A 22592-nucleotide genomic window follows, 5' to 3' on the forward strand; every position below is an offset into this window, starting at 1 on the left:
GTGCCACACCCGCCCTCACCCCCACTTTCTGATTGGCTGGTTGATCCGTGACGTCACTGGGACACTCCATTAGGTACACCGCCATTTTCAAGTGTACCTAATAACAGGCCACTTTATTAGGGAAATATCATGGTCAAAGCTTAACTGAAAGCGAAAAGTGCCACACCCGCCCTCACCCCCACTTTCTGATTGGCTGTTGGATCCGTGACGTCACTAGGACACTCCATTAGGTACACCACCATTTACAGGAGTACCTAATAATTTTATGCATTTTTTGTACGTGTCAAGAATGTGTATTTGACTACTTGCTCTTTATTTTCGGGGACACCAACACATATTACACCAATACATATTGTCATATAAAGCAGTTAATCAAATGTCAGAGCTTTGTTTTCATGCTCAAAAAAATAAAATCAAGGAATAAAATACCAGACAAGTTTTAACAGGTTTTAATGTTCATTAAAACAATAACAATAATAATAAAAGTACATTTCAAACCAGCAATCTAATGTGAAATTGCAGTAGATATATTGGATAACAATATTTAGGCGTATATATGCATACACGTTATTTCCGTTCTCGCGATGAACTGGAAATGCAAATCACTCACTTCAGTTGGTGAACCGGAAGTGACGTCATTTTCTTCTTCGTTTTGTTCTACGAGGTAGCACCAGCTTCAATGTGCATTACTGACACCTACTGGTTGAAGTCATATGAACTGAAAAAATAATTCGTTCACTCGTTCACTGAAAAGATTCGGTTTCTTCGACGAATCGTTCCATGACGAGCCAACACTAGCACACAGAAAAATCAAAGCTTAACGGAATGTGAAAAAGCTTGTATTTGTAAATGTGGGCAAAATTGTGATAAAGTTTATAACTCAATATGTGCTGCGTCAGTGACAAGCAACAGAAGGAAACTTGGCAAGAACGCGCTTGGTTCTACTTGAAATGAGCTTTCACGTTTACCGTAGGCACGCCAGTTCACTCAGTGTTACTTCAAGTAACCTCGTAAATGAGGACGTTATACTTAAATAGGACTCTCTCTTCATATCCGTCTTAACTGATATGTTGTCGTTCTCCCGTCATTTCCGACAAGTACATGTAGAGAAACTTATCAATGTTTTCTCGGTGCATATTGATTTTACTGACGTTTTATATTTGATGCTATGAAGTGTATCACATTGTCCACTGGGTGTCACTGTTGTCCTATATTTTTGCTTTTCTTTGTCTAACGTTGAAAACTTAAGTGACTTTTTTGGAGCCGACGACCGTTTACGTCACACTACAACTGCGTCGCAAATAGTCAACAGCAACAAAATACAATTAATGGCCTAAATTATGAACGTAAATACGAATTCGAAATTCTGGCTTTCGAGGTTTAACTGCCTTCAACTATAATGCACAAATAAACTGTATACAGAAAGTCTACTGAGCCCTATTTTCCTAGATACACACGCATTATATGAGGATTTTTTCCAACAGGTTCTTCCCATATAACATGATCTCATCAGCGCCAAGAACGGAACCGGAACCGATGGATTCAGGAACACAGCCACATGAACACACTGACTTGTTCAATGTACGGCAATTGTAGGCAAATAACGGTGAATGGGTTGTGCGTTTATTTAACTACCGCACGTTTTGTTTTTTGCATGCCAACGCCCCTCCCTGTCGCTTCCACCTGATTGGCTCCCCGAATTGTATCAGCTCCGCCCCTAATCACAACCCCGCCCAATCAGCCCAAAGCACTGAGGCGAAGCACCAGCGAGCGCAGGCGTCGGTCTCAGCTGGACAACAAGGGAAGACGCGACGAGACCCCACCATCTCGCCATCGTCACCTCCAAGATCACCGTCTTGCTCTGAAGTCTACACGTACAAGTCACGTCGTGGAGGACTGGGACGAGATTGAGCACCGCAGTGACAGGCGAAGAAGAAGAACCGGGGAGGCGGCGGCCGCATCGTGGCTCTCTCACCGCGGGTATGTCCGAGAGATTCTCCGGGCGAGGTTGAACTCCTGCATTCCCCTAAAGAGGTCGGTGAGAGAGAACATCATTTCATCTCAACATTTCAAAAGCAATTAATTTTCCTCCTTCATATAGCATTCTTACGTTCAGATAGGGAACAAGCAGCATGCACAAGTATGCAGCACAGAACGCAACAGGAACAAAGAGCAGCCGTGCACGAGAAGGAATTACTGCCATCAAATATTGAGTAACGCAGAAATTGTAAATATCTTCACCAAATTTACAGTAGGGATGAGCTAATACAACTTTACAGTCAATATTGTTCAACCCAAGCATCACCTGATTTTATTCTGCTTATATTATATTATTACACTTGGATCTTTCACGCATGCATAGCCAATGGATGAATGGACGTAAATATTTGTAGTTTGTAAGCTGCAAGAGTTTGTAAGAGTGATGCAAAAGGTTGTGTTCCCTCCAAACTATCAGTGACTAACTAATCAATTGTGTGTATGAATGAATTGAACTCAATTGAATCGGGATGGGATCCAGAGTGAGCCATTTAGTAGCAATGTAAACACTTTCTTTCTGGTCATGAAGATCACGGCTTGACAGCCTTGGTGGACGGACGCCCCCGCTGTGTTTGACCATTACTGTAACAATCGCAATTGGTTTTGGTATGGCTTCGACGGCGCCTGCTGCGCTCGATGCCGGCAGCGACGGAGCAGTTCAAGGCGCTCTCACTGGACTGCACAAAGAACACTTAACAATGAAACAATTACCTTTTAATTGTTTTTCCACCTGTCGCCAGTCGCGGAACAGAACAATTGTTTAGTGTTCAACTGAACAAGGATCACGTTTCACACTGACTGTAATACTACATTTGCCAGTAAAATGAGACCAGGTCATTATTTCAAAACACTCCAAGTCATACTAGAATGAATGTTTTCAGAAAGCAGGTCAGACAAATTCAACAAGATTAAATATTTGCTGATTGTCACGTCATGGATAAGTGACAATTGACATGAAAAAAAAAAAATAGCAATCACATTAGCATTTATTTAACAATATTGTGAGGGTAAGTTGAAAAAAAAAAAATGCTGTCAGGTATTTGTACTTTGCCTCACTAATGATCGGGGAACACTGTATGACACGGACATAATCGTCACCTTGGCGAGATCTTGGCGAGAGCGCGAGGTGTCGTTGACGCTTTCCCAAGACATAAAATGGACGACATCAGGTGTCGCTGGCGACTAAATGAGGTTTTGGCGTGTGCAACGACAGCTGGTCCGAAACGCTAAATAAGATCCAGATGGGTTTGGATGCTGACCACTGATCTCCGCTGCATCATCTCCTTTTTGTCTGGTCCAGGTGGCCCATCTGAGCCCCATGTTTACTTGCGAGGAAACTTCCCCTCCTCCATTTTCGCATTCCCATCCCTCTTCCCGAGTCCGTCCGTGATTGTGGACACCTGGCAATGATTTCAAGTTTACATGCAGCCAGCCGGGCCTCAGATGGCGGCCAGAGGCTCTCTCGCTCCTCGTTGGCATTTGTGGCTTATTATGACCAATCGAGAGTGAGTCCAAACTGAAAAAAAGAACTAAATCAACTTGTTTACTCGCATGCATTGTGGCGTCCACTTCAAAAAGTCGCCGGCTGTGAATTTGAAAGGACCTTGGTGAGTGGAGTGGGATCGCCTGATGATTGTTAGGATGAGCTCATGGCTCCATTAGTCATGTCTGGCGTGTTCTAAGTAATTATTTACAGAAAAATCACTCCACCCATAACTTTGAATGTCATACACAGATAAAAAAAGGACCTGAGAGCGTGTGAACAACAGTTAGCGACACATTGTTTCCTTTTGTTTGGGGAAAAGCAGGAAATGATTTCCATCAATGCAGAGTGAAGGACAGCTGTTTGAATTCAGTATTTTTGCTCATATCCATCAAAAGACCAGAATCCAGTTCTGATCCAGATTGAGGGTTGTTATGAAGCAAACTCCAATCCGATGTGTCCTTTTTCTTATTGACTAATTTGGCACAGTGTGCGCGGGCGTGCGCTGAGCCAGCAGCTACGAGGTGACGCGCCGTCGCCTTTGTCGCGGGCGCTGGAATGCAACCAGTCTTGCCGGGCCGATGCTTTTGCGCTTTATTTGATGTTTGCTCCCGATGCTCTCTCATGTGAAAGTCGGGTTGGCTGGTGTGCAGGGATATTGCGCAACGTGTGACGTCCAATTATTATGTTGAGAAGGGTTATCTTGCGCTGTATTTACAGTTGGAACTGCAAAATAAAAACATTGACAGGAGTTTCAGTTCAAAGTCTGCTTTATTGCCAATTCCTTGCTATATTTGTTTTATTTTTTCGCCATTGGCTGCAGTGGCCGTTCCCTAACCTCGGCAAATAACAAGGGATTAGCGTTTTTAATCCATCGCATCCTGTCTTCGAAATGCTTGTTGGCAGTAAAGCGCTAGTTAGCACCCACCCCCCGAGCTAAAAAGCTAACCAGCAGCCGTGTGAACTTTTACTGCTCGCATACTTGGAATGCCAGCAAGTGAGAAAAAGCACTCATGCGTCACGTCAATCCTAATCATCCTAGCTGGAATCCCCGGCATCTCTTTTCCCGTGCGTCGACCTCCAATTGTTGTGATGCTTCAAATTCTCAGTGGACGGACGACGACATCTTCTGTGTTTTCTCAGAAACTTTTGTATGTTCTGAAACTTGTGAGTTGAGTATTGTTTTTTTCCAATGGCTCCTTTCTTTTAACTTGCAGGAATCGATGAAAATGTCCGTGTGCGTCCATGAGAACCGGAAGTCCCGGGCCAGCACCGGCTCCATGAACATCTACCTGTTCCACAAGTCGTCGTACGCCGACAGCGTGCTCATGCATCTCAACTCCCTGCGGCAGCAGCGTCTGTTCACCGACGTGCTTCTCCACGCCGGCAGCCGCTCCTTCCCGTGCCACCGCGCCGTCCTGGCCGCCTGCAGCCGCTACTTTGAGGCCATGTTCAGCGGCGGGCTACGCGAGAGCCAGGCCAGCGAGGTAGACTTCCACGACTCGGTCCACCCGGAGGTGCTGGAGCTGCTGCTGGACTACGCGTACACGTCGCGGGTGGTCATCAACGAGGAGAACGCCGAGTCGCTGCTGGAGGCCGGCGACATGCTGGAGTTTCAAGACATCCGCGACGCCTGCGCAGAGTTCCTGGAGAGGAACCTTCACCCGTCCAACTGCCTGGGAATGCTGCTGCTCTCTGACGCCCACCAGTGCACCAAGCTGTCGGAGCTCTCCTGGAGCATGTGCCTCAGCAACTTCCCCGCCATTTGCAAGACGGAGGACTTCCTACAGCTGCCCAAAGACATGGTGGTGCAGCTTTTGTCCCACGAGGAGCTGGAGACCGAGGACGAGCGGCTGGTATACGAAGCCGCCCTGAACTGGATCAACTACGACCTGGAGAGGCGCCACTGCGACCTCCCGGAACTCCTCGGGACGGTCCGCCTGGCCCTGCTGCCGGCCATCTTTCTGATGGAGAACGTCTCCACCGAGGAGCTGATCAACGCCCAGGCCGGGAGCAAGGAGCTGGTGGACCAGGCCATCCGCTGTAAGTTGAGGATCCTGCAGAATGACGGCGTGGTCAACAGTCAGTGCGCCCGCCCCCGCAAGACCAGCCACGCCCTCTTCCTCCTCGGCGGCCAGACCTTCATGTGCGACAAGTTGTATCTGGTGGACCAGAAGGCCAAGGAGATCATTCCCAAGGCAGACATTCCCAGCCCGAGGAAGGAATTCAGCGCCTGCGCCATCGCCTGTAAGGTCTACATCACGGGGGGGCGGGGCTCGGAAAACGGCGTCTCCAAAGACGTCTGGGTCTACGACACGGTCCACGAGGAATGGTCCAAAGCGGCGCCCATGCTCATCGCCCGGTTCGGCCACGGCTCGGCCGAACTCAAGCACTGCCTGTACGTGGTCGGCGGTCACACGGCGGCCACCGGCTGCCTGCCCGCCTCGCCGTCCGTGTCGCTCAAACAAGTGGAGCAGTTCGACCCGGCGGCCAACAAGTGGACCATGGTGGCGCCCCTGAGGGAGGGCGTGAGCAACGCGGCTGTGGTCAGCGTCAAGCTCAAGCTCTTCGCCTTCGGGGGCACCAGCGTCACCCACGACAAGCTGCCCAAGGTCCAGTGCTACGACCCCCAGGAGAACCGCTGGACCGTGCCGGCCTCTTGCCCGCAGCCGTGGCGCTACACCGCCGCCGCCGTCCTGGGCAACCAGATCTTCGTCATGGGCGGCGACACAGAGTTCTCGGCGTGCTCGGCCTACAAGTTCAGCAGCGAGAGCTACCAGTGGACTAAAGTGGGCGACGTGACGGCCAAGCGCATGAGCTGCCAGGCGGTGGCGTCCGGGAACAAACTCTACGTGGTGGGGGGCTACTTTGGCACGCAGCGCTGCAAGACCTTGGACTGCTACGACCCCACGCTGGACGCGTGGAACAGCATCACCACGGTGCCGTACTCCCTCATCCCGACAGCCTTCGTCAGCACCTGGAAGCATCTGCCCGCCTGAAGTCCGCCCGCCTGCCGCTGGACCCGCTCCCTAAGGTAACTAGGGTCTTAGCGACAACAGGCTTCTCCTAAAAGTCACTGCAAACTTTAGCCACGTCGCTTTTCATCGTAGATTATGAAATATCCTCAAGGACCCAGGAAATCGTTCATTTTAATTGGAAGCAGCCATTTTGTCCAAGTTCCAGCTAGCTCATACAAATTGAAACGCTGTCTCATTCCATCTAATTGCACTCGGGTTCTCTTTGTGTATCGGAATGCAGTGAGAAACCCAAAAGATGCGGGGTGGGATACCACGCGGTCGTCAATGTTCCTACCACCGGGCATTACTAGAATTCTTGCCGTGAGAATTCCAGTTTAGTATTGTGGGAATAGTGAGAGTCTCAAGCTCCAAGACCTTTCAATTCAGGCCAGCTCTCTTTACTTCTCCGACTCTTTCTCCAGGTTCTTTGGACACAAAGGAATGTCGGAGTGGCTCTTAAGGCCGGCGACTGGCGGGAGGTCCTGGGAGGAGGGGGCCGGCCAGCAGGCCGGCCGCGAGTTTGCATGGGTTAGTTAAGTGACTGCGGGGACATGCCAGAGGACAGAGAGGGTAATTGAAGTAGAATAGGATACTTTTATTGCTCCTGTGGGGGAGGTTACTCCAAGACGGTTGGCCAATTAGACGGGGGGGGGGACACGCCAGCAGGCCGCAACGCCTGGGCCCGGCTAATCCACTCTCCGTCGCCTCCCTTTGATGAGGTCACGCTCTCGGTGGCAGGCGGGCCAGGAGGAGGCCGCCCCGTTGGGAAGCATCTATCACGGTTTACGACTGGACTTGCCGGGGTGTGGTTCTGGAGCGTTGAAATTTTTGCGGGCTCCTGCGACTTTTAATTCGAACGCCATGTCGCCCATTCGAGTGTGAACTAAAGCCAATCTTACGTGTATAGCAACATGCTATGCTAATTCACAAGTGTAACTCGCTGGCTCTGTGATGAAGTGCTGCCTCCGCCAGTGAAAATACAAGCACTTATCACTTTTTTTTCCCCCCCAACGGTGCTTTCTCCAAGAGCCACATTTCATTTTATAAACGACGCATTTCATTAGCATGCTAGCCGTTAGCATACTCGCCTGAGAGTTCTGCCCCACATTCTGGCAGAAAGACGCTCCATTCATCTAAATGCAGGATTCTCGATTCCGCCTCACCTCTGATGCGGTGTGAAAGGAGATCGAGTCTGTGGGAATAGCTGCAACGAGGGTGCGAAATTTAACATCCAGCACTTCTCCGCCATCGTGCGTCAAAAGCAATCGGCGCCGCCATGGAATTATTTGAATGAATTTTTTTTTTCAAATGATCTCTGAATTAAAATCTGAACAGCGCTGGCTTGTGAACACGTCGCTCTCCCCCTGACCTCCTTGCGAGCCGCAAGGCCGATGATGTTGAGCAAGCTCGACGTAGGAGGCGACAGTCGCCCCGGGCCCGGCCAGGGTGGGGGCGGCATGGCGCCAACCCGTCACCCACACATGGCTGCCAGCTCTTGACAACAAGGCGTGGGCGAGCGTCCGTGGCGTACATCCTTGTCGGATGACGCCCGGGAAGCGGCTAATAGTGCCGGATTACTCCCTGGCTCAAAACAGTCCCCGAGGACTTTAATCCTGCCACTTATTTAAACCTCAGCTGGCCTTTTGTACGCGCCACGGTTCAGGCTGAAGGCTTGCTCGCTGGGTAAAGGCACAAGGGGGGGGGGGGGTTGAGTGGAGAAAGATGGCAATAAAAGTCTTTCCCCAAGAGAAGCCGAACCTCCACCAACGATGGCAGTTAAAAGATTTGCATGTTTTATTTTTGACCTAACTCATTTTAAATACTTTCTTCTTTTCTCTTCCAGATCTCCTTTGGCTTTTTGTTTTGTTTTTCACCACCTACTGAACTCTCGACTGTGACGAGGCATTCCGAGAGAAGACCCCTGAGATGGATGCTGGACCAAAAAAAAAAAAAAGAGAGAGAGAACCAAATGGGGCTAGCGTGGCACATTTGGCCTCCATTTTGATGTTTTCTCAGTGATTGGCATGCGTTTGGACTGAAAGCACACAAAGCTCTTCATCCGCTAATAAGCTCCTTCCTCTGACCCCCAACCCCGCTTAGGAGAGCTGAGGGCGGAACTTTTGTGAGGGGAGGGGGGGGCGCAATGTTTCGGGGATGCCGCTTTTTTTTCACCTGCGACTGCTGACTCGGCACAACCGGCGTGAGTTGTTCACATGCGCCCGGCTCGCCCTTCCATTGGACGCTTTTGCTTTTTTTTAACAGCCGAAGACTTTTTGCTACGCAACAGTTTGAAACAAAGAACAAAAAAAACGGACAGAACAAAAAGAACAGCTGCAGTTCACGAGCGCTAATAACCCGGAACCGCCCATTATGGATTTTGAACACGAGTCCCTGCTCCCCCCCCACGGCAGGTGGCGACTTTGGCACAGATATGATTTCATGCTATTTATTTCCCCTCGGCGCGTGGGAGGGCGGCTACCTGCTAATGAGAAGGAGGAAGCTCAGATTACCCACAGCGTGAGGCCGCAAAGGCCGCGGGGGGTCGAGCGACAAGAATTCCAACTCCATGCCGCCAAACCTGCCTTAAATCAAGTGCCCCGTGCACCCCCGCCCAAAAGAAAAAAAAGCTGCAACAATTAGCAGGAGCATATTAGCGACTGGTCTCTAGCTAGCTAGGCTATCTGGTTAGCTAGCCTACCTGGTTAGCTGTGTGGCAGACATCGCATTCCAAAACAACGCCTTGCCGTTCCAGTTAATCTCCGAGTGCTGTCTTTGTTTTAGTTGGATCACACCTCGCCGCTTTCATCCCGATGAACATTTTGTTGTTACGTTCCTAAAGACCAAAAATGTGAGAAGGCTTTGTTGTCATTGATGTCATGACTCGTTCGATTTCTATGGCATTATTTTGTACATGTTCTTTTTTCACAATGTGAAATCCATGGCTGAATAAACATGAGTTTTTTCCTCTTGGCTGTATAAAAATCGTACGAGTGTCTTTGCATACGCGAGTGAAAACATAATTGGAGGCAGTTTGACAGAGAAATCTCTCGCTGGTTTTACTTTGCGCGCGAGTAGAGCCGCATACTTTCCCTTTCTCTGCCGAGTCACCTTGGCAACCATTATCTGCAAACTGTGGGGGCTGGAGGAGAACATGAAATCTTAAAAAGCACCCCTTCTTCCTCTCACTTCCCTCCTTTCTCACACTTCTCATCTTTTTTTTTTTTTTAAATAGCTACGTCGCAAAAAAAAAATCATCTAATCGTCTCTTCCTGGCTTGTTTACATTCCTCTGTGTGACACGGGTTTGAGAAACACCAGTTTGACTGGATCCTGACCCTCGCGAACCCACAAAAGGTCGCCGGGGTAGCCGAGCCACTAAAGAAATAAACAATCTCAGTGGTGAGATGTTGCAAGGAGCCACTAAAATGATCTTTTCTCCGGCGTGTGTGTGGCCTGCTAACAAAGGCTGACATTTAAAGTGAAATGTGGGGACGCTGTGTGTGGGTGGGAGCCCCACTTTTCAAACAACACCGCCCCCCCCCGCGCCGAGTCCTGAGCCGTCACATTAATCACGACAGGAAGTTGAATTTCCTGTCCGGCAGGAAACTGGACTTATTCCCACACACAGAGGCCACACCAGTGCTCTCAAACACATGATGATCTTTTTTTTTTTCTTCTTCTGTGAACAAGTTAACTTTTAAAGAGACTTGGCCCAAAAGCGCCTACAATGATTACTTCAAACCACAATGGCAGACTTCCTGCAGGGGCTTGTTAAATATTTTTTTTGTGGGTCTACTCAAGAGCAAATTACCATGTTGCTCAAGGATTGGATTTACATTCCAAAAAATTCTGGGGACATGTTGGCTTTTGCACAGAAATGGCTAAATTGCTTCCAAATAAGATGGACTTTTTTTTGTGGGTCTGCTCATGAAAGATAAATCTACCAAATTTTCAGAAATTCAAAGTTAATGAACTTAAAATGGCTGCTTCCAAACAAGATGGACATTTTTTGGCGACCTGTCTAACTTTTTTCTGTGGGTCTGCTCATGAAAGATAAATCTACCAAATTTTCAAAAATTCAAAGTTGGCTTTTGAAAAGGAATAGCTAGAATGAACTTAAAATGGCTGCTTCCAAACAAGATGGACATTTTTTGGGTGACCTGTCTGATTTGTTTTTGTGGGTCTGTTCATGAAAGATGAATCTGCCAAATTGCATGGGCCGAAAGTAAACTGGGGTTGGGGGTTGAATTTGGTAGCAATTGGGAGAATTCCTTGGGAGGAATTTGTTCAAATTGGTTTATCTCTAACCAGTCTCTATCGATGGTCGCGTCCGAAAGTTATTATGTTTGCGAAGAGGGACTTTTTCATCCGAGTGGTGCCCGCCGGCGGGAATGCTGCCAAACTGCACGCAGATGTAATCTCTAAAACAAGCAAGCTGCTCAACGGAAAACATAGCACATGCATTTGCTACAAATATTTGTCAGGCAAATAAAGTGACAGCGACACTGAAACAAAAATGTTAAGGTGTAAAAACGATTTTTGGGGACTCCGTTTTACTTCTTATCTTGGCAGCATACAAATAAAAAACATCTGCTCCGCGTCCGAGCAAAATTTGACGAGTCCGTGGGGGGTCGCTAACATGTAATTAAGTTCCGCTGACTTCTCATCACACTCTGGCGGCTTGCAGAAGTTTTTGCGGCGCATCGGCGAGCCAGCGTTTAAGTGCTTGTGGCCAACTGAGTGTGCGTCTGCGGCCGTTTGGATGTGTGCGTGTGTGGACCACACGCACTCGAACGCTGGTCGGCGACGTTTCATCGGGCTTTACGTTCGCCGACACCACATGTGTCATTTTGAGCGAGTTATGCCCCGAAAAGTTGAAGGGGGTTCCCCGCTGTCAGGGGGCCCCATGATGTAATACTTTTTTTCTTGAAAGGTACAACGTAGCGACTAACAGGGTACGCTCAAATCCCATCCAGCTGTCAGACATGTGCTAATGACAAAGCTTCCTGGTAGGCCCCCGCACCTAAATGCACCCCCTCCCCTACCCATTATCAAGTCACCTTACGTCAGCACAAAAGTATCCCATGCGCTTTCTGCCTCAAAAGTTGAGCGCTTTATCCTTGGAATTAGACTGCTTTTTTTTTTCTTAGTATATATTAGGAATTTTTTTTTAAAAGTATTGTTTTCCTTGGAATTTGATTTTTTTTTTCCTAAAAAATATACAACAAAATATACTAAAAAATAGAACCCTGTTTCTCAATTAAAAAAATATATATATTTATAAATAAAAAAATATATATATATATTACATATACTATTTTTCACAAAATTATGCTAAATTAATTTCCTTCATTTTCAAAAGCATTCCATTTTCATAAACCTACATTATTCATGAAAATATGCAAAAATATTCTCTTGAAAATGAATAAACCCCAAAACGTCAAGCCCGGTCCCAGCGCCACATACCTGCTGAGCATCACGGCAGGCGGTGGTCGATAACGTGGCGTCGTCCGTCGCAGATGTGTTTCCATTCCAGCAATTTTGTCGTCGCCTCAAGTTGTTTGCACGCATGACCTTTCATCTGACAGCCGAGGTTGGGCCGCGGCTGAGTCATGACAACATCCATCCTGGGGAAAAAAAAAAAAAACATTTCTCAGGGAAGATAAGAAGCTAGCTAAGGATGAGGCAACCCGTCCGGAGTCGGGATTTGAAATGGCAACACCCTCCCAGGATGAGTTAGAATATCAAATAATCAGCAAATACTTTTATTTTAACAGATTTTAAAGAAGCATTTTAAAGAGGCACATGATGGAAGGGCATAAAACCATGTTTGGACAGTAAAGGTCAGAGCTGACACACGAACCGTTGTCATCTCATCTCTTTGAAAAGTTCAACCCAAGACTGAAAGAAGACAAAGCCAGCATTCACGATGCTTCTTTCTTTAATTACCAGGGCGCAATTTCATGGATTGTTTTGGTTTTTCACATGAAAGGAGGATGAAGAAAATCATCAGAAAAAAACAAAACAAATACTGTGGCAATTTTCTCTAGTTTGAAGATCAATCAAAAGTGCATTTTTTTCTGGTCAAATACACCTAAAAAAAAAAAAAAAACACTCAAATTGCATGGCGAGTAGCACCCATAAAACGATCCCCCGCTCAGCCATTTCAAAAGGAACCTCAGCAAGGTTACGAGGCAGGCCAACCCCGCTAAACGTTTATTAGGTGCAGCTCGCAAAGCCGATAAGCGCGCCGTCGCCCGCCGGCCTTCAAAGTCGCCCCCGAGCGCCTCATAAGTGAACACTAACGACCCCCGAACAGCCGCATGAAAACGCTGGCGCGCATCCAAAAGGGGCCGAGGCCGTGCTGGGAGTCGTGCGGCCGACATTAAAACTAGAAAGTAGCCGCCGAACTAATAAGAAAACTCGCTCGTAAAGATCAGGGACGGCAAAGTTCAAGGCGAAATATATTTAGATGGAACATACAATGCCATATAAAAATAAAAGCAGATTCAGCGGCAGAGTGTACTTTTTCAATTTGCTTCAAGACTTCTTTCCTTCTTCTTTAATTGTCCCCTTATTGCAAAATAGTGCGCCTCCCTTATTGGCCCCCGGCAGCATGAGGCAAATGACCCAAAACCTCCACCCACTGGATTAGCCGCAGACTGTTTACGACTTTTATATATCTTTGAAAAATGCTCGGACAGTAATTATAATTGGCCTGGCTCGGCTGCTCCTCAATCCTCACACGTTGTCATTTTTAATCTCTGTTAATCCTCCTTTGTGTCTCCAGAAATGAGTCGCTGGCTCAATCTAGGTCAATCCATGCAGGACACTCGTGTGTGTGTGTGTGTGTGTCATTGGAGGAGGAGCAATGGCTGCTGCATTGGCCAAACATCTTTAATGGTCCCTTTAATTGGAGATTAGCAAACAGATAAAAGCGCGTCTATGCTCAGAGGTCTTAAAATACGCCTGCAAATGTGTTTACACTGAAAAAAAAACAATAAAGATCAATTTCAGAGAACATTGAGGAAAGGATTTTTTTTTTTTTTTAATTACCACCTTTTCAAAGCATAAAAATAAAAAAAGCTTTAGCTCTAAATGAAAATATTCTCCAAGGTGTGTTAAAGTTCACACGGGGGGAATAAAGTTAGTTAGGAAAAGTCAGAATTGCAAGAAAAAAGTTGTAATATGGGCTAAAATAAAAAATAGATAAGAGTGAGATTAATCACAATTAATTGCTCGTCCATGTTGGCACTGCCGCACTTGACCTCCAACCCTCTCCAAAAAAGCTACGTTCCCACCGTGGGAAGGAGCCTATTTGCCATGCAAGCGAAGACGCCAAGCCTCGTGTGCCCCCGAGCCAACACGATTCCCGTAATGAGATTTCCAGCGCATTTCCCTGAGCGCTACGTGTGCGCCCGCTCACAATTGCAAAAGCAATGCGGCAGCTCCCCGAGATATAAGAAAAGGTTGGAGCGCCCATAAGATGAAGTCGTTAGCTTTGTGAACAAGCCTCTCGCTCTCCCGGTGGTGGCAACTCAGGACGAACAAATTCTTTCTTACTGCACTGAGGAAGAACCAAGTGGGAATTTTAAAAAAGAAAAAGAATGTGATGACATATTACCACTGTGTGTTGACTACCAGATTAAAGAAAAAGCCCGCCAGACTGCATAAGTAGGCATATACTTCTACTCAATTACAGGGTGTGAGCACTTTTGCAACCTCTGAGCATCAACAAGAAGCAGTTTGCATTTGCAGGATGAGTCATCCCATCCTCCCGTTACGGGACAACGTGACTCACGGGGGGGCTTTGTGGGCGACATCATTGTCATTCGTGGAACGTTGAATAAAGAGAGACGCAAATGTAAAAAAAAAAAAAGTCCCAGTCGAGACGGATGAATAAATGGAAGCAATGACGAGTGCGCCAAAGGCTCATCTGTCACCCCGATGGCGACAAACAATGGGAAATCGATAATGCCGGGAAAATGAGATTTACCGAAAGAAGAAGGGGATATTATTCATCCCCAATCCAGATAAATTTGCCTTCACTTGTAATCATCCAAGTTCATTTTGGAGAATGCCTACATTTCTTCACGTCTTGCTCCAGCATTCCTGGCTTTGGCTTTTGTCCACGTCCACAAAGGGATGGAATGCGGCCAGGGTCGGCGGCCGGCGCACACGCACCAGCGCCGCCCTTTTGTTCCTTCATTAGCTTGCGTTTGCCCCCGCGGCCCCGCCCCTCGGCTAAAAGGCCCGTCGGAAAGTTTGAATTATTCACCGTTACCGGAGGAGTGCTGACGCCGCTCGCTGCGGTTAATATTTCATCGCTTGACCTCTGATGTTGTTCAAATGCCGCCTGTCCGCTGACCTTTATCGCGCAGGCTCGACGTCAGGAAAACCTTACGGCGCAACAAACAAAAAGGTCACAAGAGGTATTTGTAAGGAAATAATGTTGGGCTCAATTCTCTCACAAAAGGATCTGCAGGTCCATGGACCTTGGATTGGAATAGGGCCGTTAGATCACCAAATGATTCCCGAGCGCGGCACCGCTACTACTCCCATCTCCCCCAGGGGTGTGTGTGACCATCATTGGGACTTTAACTTTTTTAACTTAAGAAACTTGGTAAATAAATCCGTATGTGTCACAGAGTCCCCTGGTGGCCAAGACGAGCATGCCAGAAGGAGCAGCACAATGGAAAAACCTTTTAAGACAAAAGGTTTTTGAAAAGGACGATCAAAAGTGAAGTGCTGTGAATAGAATAGAAAGCAAGGTATGACTTGAAAGGTGTTAGCTAATGGGCGAGGATTCCGATGTGTGCCAAATACAGGTGTGAAAGCGAAACGGAATGTGCGCGGCACTTGAGAAGAAGGAGAGGAATGTTTGAGGGATGTCACAAGGGCCACAACAAAGAAGATTTTTTTGGGGTGGGTGTGTTTAAAAAAAAAAATCAGAAATATTAAATGTCACTATTTATAGATAGATGCATTGAGTTTCCATTTAATGTTTAAATAGTTTCATTTGTAAATATTTTTAGTTCATTTATTTCATGATGTAGCTAAGTACTTTTGCATTTATTACTTGCATTCATATTGACCCATTTTGTAAATCCGAATTTGCATTCCAAAATATCTATTTGGATCGTTTTGTAATTATATTTTGTATTTTTTCCCCTCATTCTAATTTAGCTAGATTTTTGTGTGTTATATTATACGTTTTAGATTTAAATTGATATTTTATTTTCAATGTATTTTGCATTCACCGTGCAAGAATTCCCACGTCGGAAACTTGGAAAGGCAGCTCGGGCCTTCTGTGAGCTGCTGTGCTGGGAATTTTGATTTCACTTGTTCTTCACACCTTTCGCCAACATTCCTTTGTTGAGTGACAACGAGGAAGAAGAAGCCGAAAAAGAGCGGCGGCTTTTTTTCCCCAGCGTATCTGCCAATAATAATTCCTCATGCCAACGTTGCTATCAAAGTTTTCAAAGCTTTACTTTTGACTCCCACGGGACAAGTTTGCGAAAAAAAAGAATCATTCTTAAAATGAAAAGAAGTTCAAATAAAAACATCTAAAAAGCTACAATGCAATATTCAACAATATATATAATATTTGACAATAAAGAGCATCCAGAAGTGAGGAGGGAAGATATTTTCTTTAACAAGCGGCAAAAGTGGAGCGACAACGAGGACTTCAAACAAGCTGAGTGGACGATTCATCAAGTAACAAGCGAGCGGAGAGGATGAGCTGCTGCATCGCTCACTCGAGGCAGTCCATAAAAAAAAAAAGAAAAAAAATCGATTGAAAACGTCCGGGAGACTGACCATCATAAGGTGGTGGCTGGTTCCTTTATTTTTGTTTCTTTTTAGGCCACGTCGGTTGCCATGGTAACAAAAGTGCTCACAAGGTGTTGAAAGGTAAACAAATCGGTGGGTCAGTGAAGGGCGATGGATTTTTTTTTTTAGACGCCTGGGGATCTTCACTTCCTGTTTTCAAACGGTGAGCGTGTTAGTCCACTGTTGCCATGGCGACCCCCCTCCATCACCTTACGCGTCACCGCGGGGGTGCGATTCGATTTGTTTTGGACTTTCATTCAAAATTGCCGTTAAGCTGACGGCAGCGGGATCGCTCGCCGAAGAAGAAACGTCGAGGTGCTTCGGAGCTCCCACACGCGTGTTCCCTGACCGCACTTGTTGCCGTGAGTCACGATGACTCATGAGTGGGGCTGGAAGATGAGGATGAGGATGATAATGAGGATGAGGAGCGCGGAGCCATTCTGCTCTCCAGACAAAGCAATAAGTGATGACTGATGATTGTTTCTGCAGAACCATTATTAGTTCTTTTCAGATTGACAAAACTGGGGCAAATTTAGTTTTGGGGTGAATGGGAGGCTGGTTTTAGACCAACCAACCAGTCTACCAACCAAGTAAACAACCAATCAACCAACAATTAATAGTTGAGAAACAAAGCGGGCTGCCAATCAAACAAGGAGGTAACTTGTTTGGCAAAAACAACCAAGTCACAAAGTAAGTGATCAGAAGTTGTGTCCTGGTTTGTTCCACGCCTGGAGGAGGTCGCACTTGTCGTCGATGTGGCCGTGTTGCAATCCAAAGCAAATATTTCATTAGGCTTTCCCTTTGTTGGCGTCAAGTCGCCGGCGGGCTTTTTTTTTTCCCTTTCATTTTTTTTTTTTTTTTCTCGCCTCCCGCTGTGCTGCTTTTTGCTCCCTCCTTGCCCGCGCCTGCTTTAATTCATACAGGTTGATGTCGAGCGTGCCAAGCGGATCCCCGCAGGCGTCAAATTATGAGCAGGGAGGAGAGAGAGCCCGGGAGGAGGTCATTACCGCCGAGTCGACAAACGTGGAAAAGCCTCCGCCAAGGGGGGAGAGCAACAAGGAAAACGGCGGGGACATTTCAGTCTTCTTTTCTGGCCATGATTGTTATTAACTATCATTATTATTATTATTATTGTTATTATTATTATTATTATTATGAGAGTCAAGCAGGTTTTACGCTATTTTCTTTCTTAAAGATTTAGAATGTGACACATTGGCAATATGATTTTTTCCATTGCATTTTTTTCCAATATTTGCATTCATTTATTTATTTTATTTCTCTTTTTTTTCTTTTTTCTTTAAAGACCTCCTTTCATTTCTCTCCTGCAACAACAAGACCGTAGGTGATCAATTACGAAATCTTGCATGGAGCGCCCTTGCCAGTTCCTTCCTGTCATGTTGATGCAAAACGCATTTGACTGGGAAGATTCGGGATGAGGTGTCAGAAGCGACACGTCGTCAACATTCCTCCCGTGTGCCATGTTCTTGTTGCCTGAGGTGTCGACAAGGTAGCTAAAAGGAAGAAGAATCCTCAACATGGAGCGCCATCCAATGCTATTCATCCTTTGTGTTGTTTGTAGTTTTAAAAAAAAAAAAAAACAGCCAGATCAACGAGATGGCGAGCTCCCAAGCTTTGGGAATTCGGAGCCCAGGCGTGACATTTGTGAAGGCGGTGAAGGAAGCGGCACCCGCCGGCGATTCCCGTCAACGAGAGTTGACTCCGCGTCGAAGTTGACGTTGCTTGGCAGCCAGCCGCTCGCCAAAGTCAACGACGAGGTCACGTTTGCCGTCTCGCGCTCGACGCAACAAACATCCAAAACAGGATTAAAAACAAAATCGGAACGCAATGTCAGCAACTTTCTGTAACTTGCCAGGAGAGAAGAAAGTCTGACAAACAGCAACGTCGTTGGAAAATATAAAAATGGTCCTCCTGTGGTTGGAAGCGTCACCAGCGAGTATATTGCCAGTCTTTGCAATCCCACCCAGGAGAAATCTACAGTCGGCACTATGTGCTGGATATTGTTGTGGCTGCCCATAAAAGCCTTATTACAGCCGTTCTTCACATTTATTTGGTCGCAGACGTCATCACACTCAGCAAAATAACACTTTCCACTTTCTGCTTTGGCCAACTTTGACGTCAAATCCGAAGACTTGCATCTTTAGCTGCTAACGTGATTATTTTCGCATGATCGCGCCTTTATCCACTAAACACGACTCTATTCCCAAAAAACAAGACAAGCTTTTTTGTCCCAGAAAGTTTCGCGCATCGATGCCGAACTTACAATGATTATAAAAAGTCTACACACCCCTCTCAAAAGCCATTTTTTGTCAGACCGCCATAAGTTACTTCAAAAACTTTCCCACTACTGTGAAGAGCCGTACAATTTAATTGATGGGCGGGGGGGGTCCCAAAAGAAGTAGGTTGCAAAAGTGTACACACCCGCTTACATCTCAGGATGGCTTCATAATTATCCAAACACACTCAAACTCCTGCTAAGTGTGAGTGTGCCAATTCTCGTCATCATTGAAACTTTTTAACAACTGTATACACTTATGAGAATGATTCACTGACATTTTCTGCAGACCCCCGAGCTACAGCTATCGAATCCTTGTGGGTCAAATAGCTCTACTGATCTACTGCATTCGATTTGTAAGTTCCAGAAGATGGAAACAAATCAGAGGTGAAAGCTGGGAAGAGTGGGCCGCGGCGCCGTAAAATGGCGGCCCGCCGGAGCAGAGTCTTCAAAATTGATGAGGTGATGAGATGAGATTCGCTCGGGGGCCTCCGGAGTAAGAAGCCGTCGCGGCAATTTGAAGTTTAACAGCGACAGAGAGGATAAACATGATGGATGGCGAGCTGGGTCACTATTTTCGTTGGGGTACAGTAATCCTCCGCGTACTTTCAGTCTGGGATAGTGCCTTGACGCCATCTGGCTTTTAAGTAACTATGTCGAAGTGAGCTTCAGAGCTCCACTTCAAGCTCATCCACCATCTTGCGACTTCACGTCACATGGGGACAGGAAGTGGTTAGTATGCGCGCTCTACCTGTCGCCGTTGGCAACGACCCGTCTAGCGTACACGCCGCTGGGCTCAAAACGTCTCATTTTTTGTGTGCAGTCGAAATGTAAATATATTTTTCTTTATGCATTATTTAATTTACAACTCCGATTCTAATGAGCTTTTTTTTTTTTAAATAATAAATACATTGGAATGAACTCAATTGAAAGCAATAAATATTAGATGTCATTTCACTTACCAGCACGACGCTGAGGTTCAACTCCGTTCTCGCTCCCCGTCGGTCGGCCCTGCTCGTTGCCAACGTCTGTCTCCATGGAAACGGGCCGTCCAAGGTCAGAGGGTTAGGCACGGTGGCGGGCACCACGACGTGTCATCCCCGCCCGCTCGCGTCTCGACCGTGGAGCGCTGATCTAAGCCGAGTCACAAACGAGCAGGAAATACAAGATGAGTAAGTCGAACGAGTGCAGCGCAATTTGAAGTGCACGACTGACTATCTTGCAGCTCAAGCTGCTTGGCTTGATTTCCAGCTGCTCTCCCAATTCCTCCCGGGGATCAATAACAGGGTTTTAGGGACTTTTGCAGGTGGCCGTGCGTGTGTACAGGCCCAGGTGCGCTGTCATGGTAACAGATGGCGTGAACTATAAATTGCCGGATTGTGTCCCTGAAGGGGAGCGCGAGCATGCGATGAATGATATTAAGTGTGCATTAGAGAAGTGATGCCAATGTGAAAGATGAGATGTCAGACTCGAACCAGGAAAGCCTTTAAAACCTAAAAAGCTGCAACATGGATGGAGCAACTTCATGTCCTGTTGCTATGGTGACCCCGACCTCCCCCATCCCTTTGCGCCCCCGATTTGAACCAACAGGTTCTACTTTTAGGACTAGCATTAGTGCAAGCTAATGTAGCATCACGCTACATCAGAGGTCAGCGAACATACACGTCCGGGCGGCTCAAGAATATACGTCGGACTTGATCTCATTACTTGAAATGATGCCGCAGTCCGTCCGTCACATGACCGTACAGTTAGCCGTGTGGCATGACATCTTGCTAACGTCCCTAAAATGAATTTGGAGGCCCGATGTAACGAAATGTGCCTAAATCTATATCGCCGCTTCAGCCCCCTGCCGGAGCATAGAGGAGCCATTGATTGTCACTTCCTATTTGTAGAGGCGGGGGGGTCTTTAACTGGAAGGACAGACCAGATGCCAGCCTTGAGAACATGACCTGCGTACACTCGTTTGTTGACCTTGTCGCCGTTTCTCATGTGCGCCGATAGCAAAGACAAGAGCACGTTTGATGATATCCAATTCAACCGACACGAAAACATGAAGTCGACATTCTTTGTTCACCTTTGTCATGAATAAATAAAACACATCTAGAAATAAGTCACTAAGAGGTCAAGACAATTTGTACCTTTTGGAATATGTCTTTGTTCAAGCTTCTGAGGGGCTAAAAGGCCCTTGTGGTTGCCATTTATAGAGAAAGGTGACAAGGGTAAAAAAAAAAAAGAAATGTGCCAGTGTTTTGGCTCCCAGCGCTCATACGAGCTTGTCACATTGACATGACTTGCAGCCAATTAGAGCAGGCCTGGGACTTCACCCCATGACCCGTTGCCTGGGGCTCGCCAAGCTGCTGGACAACTCCGCCGTTGCCTAGCAACTAGAAAAGACCGAAACAAGTCAATGAAGCAAAGACCGAACCAGGTGAGCCTTCGCACAGACTGCGAGAACTAAATCAAGTGTTTTGATGCGGAAAATGTGCATCTATTAGCTTAGCTGACGGGCCCCTGTAAGTTTTACTTTATTATAACTTTGCTTAAAACGATATACGCCCCCCCCCCCAAAAAAAATAGTCAATTGAGTTGTTAAGGTGATAGGTCACATTAACGGTTAGCCCAGCGCCGGCCTAGCTTGAAGCCCCTCGGGGAACAGTGCGTCCTTTTGTCCCCCACTGCTTTTCTGACACAGAGGCAATCATTGAGGAACCTTTCAGGCCTCGGCGCTTTTAATTATTGCAGCGGGCCTTTTTATTTGCTGCACTTTAATTACCATCCATCACGTAGATGTTTATTGGCGCGCGGCGGTGGGGACAAATGGGGCCGAAATGGCGCTCATTATCGCAGCTCGTACATCAAGAGGTGTGGAAGGAGCCGCCTGCCGCCGCCGCGTTTGCCGGACCGTTCCGGAGCAGCTCCATTAAACCTCAGGGGACACCTTAAAAGTGGCGATTTGAAAATGGGCTTTGCCGTTGACCTTCTTGCTTCTTATACAACATGAAAATGATTCTGCTCATGCTGTCTGTTTGTTAGCAGGAGTTAAAGTTGCCGACGTTGTTGATTCTTAAGGCCCTTGATTATTTGAATGTGACGGTTCACCTGAGCTGCACAGGTCAATGTGGGCAGGATTTGAATATGCAAATGAGATCAGAAGGCCCGTGAGCACGTGTACTTAAAAAAATATGTTTGTCCTCCCATGATTGCACACAAAGAAAAGGCTAAATCTTTGTTGCGTTATATTTGAGATTTATGGAGTGATTTCAACAGAGCATTTTAGAGATAGACGACAGGGAGCACTGAACTGCGTACAAATTTAGCTTTTCATTATCGGTTAGTAATGGGGGGATTTTACGACGGTGGCATTTTACCCTAATAAAACCCACAAATGGAAAGAAAAATAACTCACCTGAAGACTGTCGAGCAGCTTTGTGAGGCTCAGCAGAACTTAAAACGCTGAAACGCCAAACTTTGGGATGGGAAAAGAAAAAAACAAAAACACTGCTTCTTCTTGACGTGAAAAGCTGAAGTGAATTTACATCCGCGTGACACGAGCGCCTTCTGGTGGCTACAAAATGCTCTACCGCCAATGTCCTTTTTTACGCTGTGCAGTTTAAAAAAAAAAATTATGTAGGCGATTATTGTGTTAATGAACATTATCTTACATAAGATACGTGGACGACAGAGAGGTGAATTGATGCTTCACGTGGGTTCCTTTCAATTTTACCATACCCGCAGCGGTACCTGAACGCCGCACCAGGTCTCCAAAACGCATCGGACGTCAGTGGTGACCGGCAGATGGCGCCATCTCATCATAAACATCTTGGTGGTCTAGCAAATGGGTCAAAGTCTTTTGTGACTCCATTTTTGTTTCTAGAGTGCTCAATGTGCTTCCACAATCTAATTTGTGGCCACAAAGAAAATTCCCAAAGTTT

At 46.6% G+C, this 22592-nt stretch overlaps 1 protein-coding gene and 1 long non-coding RNA gene across 4 annotated transcripts; one reads left to right on the top strand and one right to left on the bottom strand.

The window, feature by feature from the left end:
• Positions 1-433: 433 nt before the first annotated feature.
• On the bottom strand, positions 434-22180 carry LOC133163338 (uncharacterized). Of its 3 annotated transcripts, none has more exons than XR_009716359.1 (5): positions 22067-22180; positions 19623-19794; positions 12003-12163; positions 9236-9370; positions 434-2026 (listed from the first exon to the last, which is right to left on the bottom strand). It is a non-coding gene; the product is annotated as an uncharacterized LOC133163338 (long non-coding RNA). The 3 variants fall into 3 exon arrangements; XR_009716360.1 differs by lacking the exon at positions 434-2026 and adding an exon at positions 2735-4246; XR_009716358.1 differs by lacking the exon at positions 9236-9370.
• On the top strand, positions 1891-8507 carry enc1 (ectodermal-neural cortex 1). The gene is made up of 3 exons (XM_061293014.1): positions 1891-2034; positions 4738-6554; positions 8381-8507. Exon 2 carries the CDS (start codon positions 4744-4746, stop codon positions 6517-6519), a length of 1776 nt encoding a protein of 591 aa, XP_061148998.1. The 5' UTR covers positions 1891-2034; positions 4738-4743; the 3' UTR covers positions 6520-6554; positions 8381-8507.
• Positions 22181-22592: the final 412 nt, after the last annotated feature.

This window comes from Syngnathus typhle, linkage group LG12 (assembly GCF_033458585.1).
Source record: "Syngnathus typhle isolate RoL2023-S1 ecotype Sweden linkage group LG12, RoL_Styp_1.0, whole genome shotgun sequence".
Lineage (NCBI taxonomy): Eukaryota > Metazoa > Chordata > Actinopteri > Syngnathiformes > Syngnathidae > Syngnathus > Syngnathus typhle.